Source organism: Colossoma macropomum, unplaced genomic scaffold (assembly GCF_904425465.1).
Source record: "Colossoma macropomum unplaced genomic scaffold, Colossoma_macropomum, whole genome shotgun sequence".
Classification (NCBI taxonomy): domain Eukaryota; kingdom Metazoa; phylum Chordata; class Actinopteri; order Characiformes; family Serrasalmidae; genus Colossoma; species Colossoma macropomum.
In genome coordinates, this window is record NW_023494789.1 from 3,400,333 (window position 1) to 3,407,306 (window position 6,974).

The 6,974-nt window shown below is 41.2% G+C and overlaps 1 protein-coding gene across 1 annotated transcript in view; it reads right to left on the reverse strand.

Annotated features, from left to right (window-relative positions):
- The window catches only part of iqca1 (IQ motif containing with AAA domain 1), a 99,958-nt gene extending 93,184 nt beyond the window's left edge, over nt 1–6,774 (reverse strand). The window contains exons 1-4 of the mRNA XM_036569795.1: nt 6,603–6,774; nt 3,696–4,023; nt 2,158–2,277; nt 1,461–1,649 (exon numbers count right to left, since the gene is read on the reverse strand). Coding sequence (XP_036425688.1) covers nt 1,461–1,649; nt 2,158–2,277; nt 3,696–4,023; nt 6,603–6,613 — 648 coding nt within the window. The 5' untranslated portion in view covers nt 6,614–6,774. The remainder of the gene's footprint in view (nt 1–1,460; nt 1,650–2,157; nt 2,278–3,695; nt 4,024–6,602) is intronic.
- Nucleotides 6,775–6,974: the final 200 nt, after the last annotated feature.

Below are 6,974 nucleotides of genomic sequence, written 5' to 3' on the forward strand. Positions count from 1 at the left end.
TACACTGACCAACACTGGATGTTGCCTTTGTGAGAAACAGTTGATGATAATGTTTTTAGCCTATTTTAAATATAAGGTGATGTTGATATAGCGATGTCTTGGTAAGCTAAGTGGTGAAATGGCAGACGAAAACTTGTTTGATGATTTGCACATCACTGCAAGAAAACAAGAAAACATGTTTTCTTCTGCTTTCGTATTAATTTTATAGTAGTTGCCATTTCTTTCTATCAAAGTAACTGAATAGTATAAGCCCATTTCCAAAAAAAGTTGTGTGCAAAATGTAAATAAAAACAGAAAGCAGTGATGTGCAAATCATTCAAAGCCTAAATTTAATTGGAAATAGTACAAAGACAACATATCAAATGTTGAAACTGAGAAATTGTACTGTTTTTAGAAAAATATTTGTCCATTTTGTATCTGATGCCAGCAAAAGACTGGCAAAGTTGTATAATGCTGAAAAAAACACCTGGTGGAACATCTGGCAACTAATTAGGTCAATTGGCAACAGGTCAGTGACATGACTGGGTATAACAAGAGCATCCCAGAGAGGTTGAGTCTTTCAGAAGGTAAAGATGTGGAGGGGTCCTCCACTCTGTGAAAGACTGCATGGGCAAACAGGTAAAAAAGGAAATAACATCATCTACGGTCCATAAGGTCATTAAAAGATTCAGAGAACACAGAGAAATCGCTGTATCTCGTTGACAAGGCTGAAAACCAGTTTTGGATGTCCATAATCTTTAGGTCCTCTGCCGGCACTGCATTGAAAACAGACATGATTCTGTACTGTAAATCACTGCATGGGCTCAGAAACACTTCTGAAAACCACTGTCTTTGAAAACAGTTCATCGCTGCATCCACAAATGCAAGTTAAAACTCTAAAACACAAAGAAGAAGTCATATATAAGCAGGATCCAGAAATGCTGCCACCTTCTCTGGGCCCAAGCTCATTTAAGATGGACTGAAGCGAAGTGGAAAAGTGTCCTGTTGTCCGAATAAGGAAAATCTTTATTTTTGGAAATCGTGGATGCAACATCCTCTAGGCTATAGAGGAGAGGGACCACCTGGCTTGTTATCAGCCCACAGTTGAATATCCAGCATCCGTGATGGTATAGGGGTACATTAGTGCACATGGCATGGGTGACTTTTACATCTGTGAAGGCACCCATAATGCTGAACAATATATACAGGTTTGAGAGCAACATATGCTGCCATTCAGACGACGTCTTTTCAGGGAAGACCTCGATTATTTTAGTAATGTCAAACCACATTCTGCACATATTACAACAGCATGGCTCTGTAGTAAAGAGTCCAGGTGCTAAACTGACCTGCCTGCAGTCCAGACCTGTCACCACTGAAAACATTTGGTGCATTACAAAAAAAAATACGATAAAGGAGACAACTGGATATTAATCCTGCAGTTTCAGTCCTGTAAGGGTTAAACTGTAAGAGTTGTTCAGCACCTTCTGTATGAGAGTGGCTGCCAGATGGGGGTCTGAAGCGATGGGACTGCAGTTCTCCCCCCGCCTCGTTCTCCGCTCCTCCTGCCAAATCTCCTTCATGAAGTGAGCTCTGAGACGGCCCTGCCGAGCACGCTCGCTCACCTGCAGCAGCTGCACAGCCCGCTCCACTGACATGGTCTGCGCTGGAAACTACAAAGCCCAAGCACACAGCACCATGGACAAGTTAATGTAATAGTGTTGACAGCAAGAAACACAGTCAGACTTTGTTATCATTTCTGCAGGATGTGTTTTTACGCTACTTACTTTAGCATGACATTCTGATTACACTTAATGTCAGAGATAAATGTTGTGTATGTTTCCTGGTTTTGCATGAGAGGAGATCAGGTTAAGGACAAATGACAAGAGACAAGAGCTCACTTAGATATATACAGTTTCAAAGCTACAGAAATGGGCATGGTTAGTCACTAGTTCTCAAAAATATTGCAAATTATATCCATTTATATTGGCCCAATTGTCAAGAAATGTTCTCACAAAATGAAGCGCAGCTGTTGTTGTTAAACTGATGTTTTATGCTATTTATTTTATCATAATATTCTGATTAATCTTAAAGCTCAATCTTGTGGATGGTTTTCTGGTCCTCCTTCATCTTAATAGGCTTTAAATTTCCGCTGGGTACCATGCAGAGTTTAATACGCACCGGCTCCTGATCCAAGTGTTCCTTTTTAGCCAGAATATGAGCCAGCATCTTCTCTCTCTCTCTCAACGCTTTCATCCTCTCTCTGACAAAATACCGTGGGATGGGCACCTCCAGGTCCTCCTACGAAAAGCACGAAAGATTTCACGTGGATCAAAGCTCTGGATGAAACTGGTCCAGCCTGTGGAAATCTGCAGAGAATTACTGGTGTAGGTCGAGCGACCCCAATTAGCTTTTCGCTGAATTCAAAGGTGTTTTAAGAGGATTGAGTTTGCTAAGTAGCAGGTTGCTATGACATAGAAAAGTGAGTTTCCGGAGTCAGATTAAGTGCAGTAAAAACTTTTAACTGAAGATCCTGCTAATCATTACACTGAAGCCTAAGGCTGGATTAAACAGGCCTCAAGCGTTTAAATCTGACGCATGTCTAAATCTCTTAAATGTAAGGTCCACCTTTTTAGATTTACACCTTACTGTAAAGTCACTGGAAGTACTTAAAATATTAACTTTACTGATTATAGACAGACAGAGAGACAGACAGGGAGATGTAGTTTATCCTAAACAGCTTGTCTGTTCACTAGCTACCAAGATAGCAAGAGCACAGCCAGCTACTGTTCATTTTCACAATCCAATTCGCCTCTTTTTCCATAATTTCCTTCTTTATCCTTTGTAAATTAGTTTAGTAAATCATTTTAACAGGAGTATCATAAATTAAAATTCATTCAATACATCTGTAACCAATCTAGAACAGTGTCAGCAACAACATTTTTAGCAAAATTATTTTATTTGAAGAGATTAAAAACTATAGTTAGACCTTGCAGGACAGTAATCTAGGTGGTCTGAGGGTAAACAGTGGCATATAGTCAGTGATTTGCTGACCTTATTGAGACATCGGACTGATATATGCTTGCTATTGGGTAGATGCATTTTATTGATACCTAAGTGGGCATTTACATCTTGCTAAACTAGCTAACAAAATGTACGTTGATCCCTGAAGGGAAATTAACATCTGGCTAGCCATTTAGCTGTTTACCCATTTATCTACCTATAAGTCAAAAGTGGCTGTACAGCAAGGCAGAAATCTGAGAATATAACCCTTACAGTTAAGTTATGCTTGGTGTCTGTTTAAATTTAGCCTTAGACTAGCAGACTAGCAAGATAGTGAAGCGGAAAGCTAGCTAGTTCATTAGCTACTTAGCAAGCTAGACACCCTTCATTAATTCCTAAGGAAAAATTTACAAGAAGCTGGCTGTACATTATTGATCCCCAAAAGGAAAGTTTGGTCAGATTGTATATTAACATAAGAATTTACTTAAGAATATAAAAATGTATTTATTCTTAATGTATAAGAATAGATTTTGTTTCCACAGCGAAACTCTCGCTTGTAAATTAAATGGTGGCACATTGACAATCTGCATGCAAATGAACTGAGACAATGATTCTACTGTACAGAAAGAAAGTGGCAATACAAAACATGAATACAGAACATTTCTCACATCCTGCACTGTGATCTGGTTTCTGCCCAATACACACTGCACACTTACAGGAGTCATCTTCAGGTCTTGTAGCACATCATCAAAGTAGTGAAACTCAGAAAACTCCAGCTCCACCATCTCATTCTTCAGCTCCAGCAGCCGACCCATGACCCCCTCCAGAACGTGTAGCACCACACGTCTCTTCTGTGGATGAACGATCTGGTCGTAGACTACTTCCAGACGCCTGACGATGTGGAGGTAGCGCAGGTAGAAGGTGGACAGAGTCTGGAAGACCTGCAAACGGTCCTTCTGGGGATGGAGCTGTGTCGGGGGGATCTCATCTTTCAGCAGGTCTGCCAAGGCCCCCTGGGCCTCTGCCCATATTCTGCCATAGGAGCTTGTGACGAACCATAAGCAGCACCATTCAAAACTTGGAATTTAATTTTAATTTTACGCTTATACATTGTAGATTCAAATATTATAAACTAGACACACTTTCATTAGCTTGAGAACAACAAGAAGTTATTAAATAAGTAATAATATATTGTAATTAGCCACTTACAAAATACCCCACAACCTTCACTTATTTAATGTCCAGTCAAATTGGCCATTGGATTGTGAGAAGCAGAAAATGCAACCAACTTTTAAGACTGAACTGTAGTGGTGTGGAAAAACATCCCTGCAGATTTCTTTGAAAGCAAGCCTTCCGAAAAGAAAGGAAGCTGTAATAAAGGCAAAGGGTGGACACTGTAAATACTGAAATATTTGATAGTATATTTAGTTGTTGAGAATTCTGTGCCATTTTCTGTTAAATATGCTAAAATATAAATAACGTTTACTCAAAGGCCATTTTGACTGAAAATGAAATGAACGGAGGACAGTCTCTGACTTCTGCATAGAGCTGTATATATTCTGGAAATGACATTAATTCATTCTGCATGCTAATTTTATTACAACCTCAATTCTCAATGCAGTCATTTTTATAACAAGTCACATCTTCAAAACTCCTTCTACACTAATTTCTTAAATAAATTGTTTATAGCTTTCTACTATTTGAAACCTGTGCACAGTAGTAGCATCACTTTAGAATCATTTTATACATTTATCCGCAATAAAATTGGCTTTATATCACTGGAAACACTGATTCTAAACTTTTGATGTCTGCAATTCTAGCCTCTTTCTCAGAACAATAAGGGCCAAAAGAACAAAATAACAGAAGTATTGCATTTTTATACCTGCTGTATTTACAACATTTGTACCAGTTGTAATTATTTATTTATTTTTTGTGAGTATCACAACTGCAAAAACCCATCTTCTCTCTTCACGGCTAGTATGAATGGAGTGTCCTGATCTACTAGAGAGCCCTCTGTTTCCAACACCTTGCACAGGATGGTCAATTCCCTTTCAGTAAGAGTTTAGTACCTGTTAATGATCTTAACAACACCTGTTGAAAGCACCTGCCCTGTGGGAGCTTATTGACCGCTCAGCTACACTACAAGTGGCCTCAAGCTATATTTTTTTTCCTATAAAATCATAATTGTCCCATACAGCACTATGTGTTAGTGTTAGCAATTAGGAGGTACACAGATGTGTACACCGGCACGCATACTGGAACGTGTCGCCGATGAAAGAAAAACCCTGACAAACTTAATTTCATTCATTTTAATCTCTTAAGCCGAATACGCATGGCTCCTACAGATGCCCCTTTGCTCTCCTTTTAACCCCCCTGCGAGTGGGAGTCCCTTTTGTGTGTCCCTGAAAGAGTTCAGAGCAAGGGTGAAACTACCTTCTTTTGGTATTCTGATGGGGGCCATACAGTATTGTCCCCATGTGGGCAAAACCACTGTCAAGAGCCTTGGCTGTAGGGGTGACCAAATCAAAGGAGAAAAGCACTGAGTGGGAGTGAGTGGGGGTTTTCTGAGGGGGAGGTGCCATGGGTGGAGGATTGGGAGAAAGCTTCTAAAGAAACATTTACAATAAAAGAGGGAGGGACCCTAACTACGGCAGGCAACACATAGCCAAAGTGGTGGGATAGGCTACTGCAGCAACGAAAGGAGATATGCTGACCGCAGTGCTAAGAGTGAAAGGGTTATAGCCTGGCTTTTCCCGATGGAACCATTTTTGAGGTGTCAATCAAAGGCCCTCTGGCATGTTCATTGTGTGAGTTGATATTGTCTTCAGAGCTAGGTCAGCTGAAGGTGTTTAGCTAGCTACAACCTTCATCCTTGCCACCCAACGTGTGAATACAAAGGCGCTGCTTCTGTGGAGCCATATGTTGTCATAGGAACTGCAATACAATGTGGACTTCCTCTACTCCCTTTCACTAGGCTTTCGTTCCACAAACTTCTGCTCTGCTTAAAGTGGAATTCAAATTTTTTTGCATAATTCCACCGTTGTGATGTAAGCAGAGTCAGTCAGAGTGGTTTGATGTAAAATGGTTCGTTGTAGAGAAAGTTGATGATGGTAAAATAGTGGAATATCTCAAAAAAAGAGTTTTCTTCAGGGACTACTTCGCCTCGCTATGCCCTGCATGTGTCCCTCCACCATAAACAGACTAAAACTAATTGACTAACAGGATATTTTAGGCCAAAACTTTATGTCTCAGACATCAGGCAGTGAATTTCATGTGTTAACTTTCTGTGAGGGAGCTTTTAGAGGTGGACGTCTGGTTCCTATCACCACCACTGTGAACAATCCTGACTGGGTAAGTTTCTCTAGAACAGAGCGTTTCACACCAAACCACTCTGAATGACTTTATTTGCGTCTTAACCATTTAATTATTTAGAAAATGTAGAAAAATTGGTGGAGTTGTCCTTTAAGTTTCCACATATTGGAAGGTTACTCAATGCATGGAAAGTAAATGTTCATTGCAATTCCCATCATCTTCTACTGTTTGCCAGTTGTGAATGATGGTGCACGTTTATGGTCAGTGCTGAAAGGGACGTTCTAGCATGACCAAATATGGTCCACGCTTACCTGTGCGACATCCTCTCGACAGTCCAGAGCAACGTTCAGTAGTCAGTGCGCCTCAGTGACCCGGCCGGACCCCACGCTCAGCTAAACTCTCTGATACAGTCCAACGACGCCTTTTCCTAAACTGAACACGCTTAAAACACGTTCGTGTCGTGCCGCGCGTTCACGCTGCACGCTTTACTTCATATCCCCGGTCGCCCGTGAGTAACGCAGCCGCTGCCGCTCCGTCTGCCGCCGCTCTGACTGCGCAGCGGAGCCGCGGCTGGTTTGCTGCGCAGCTGCCATGGGGACCAGATCAGAGTCTCCTCAATGCTCCGGGCAAACAGCCATCGCTTAGCTGCGAGATTAGCGCTGAATGCGCGCGGCTGCTTAGAG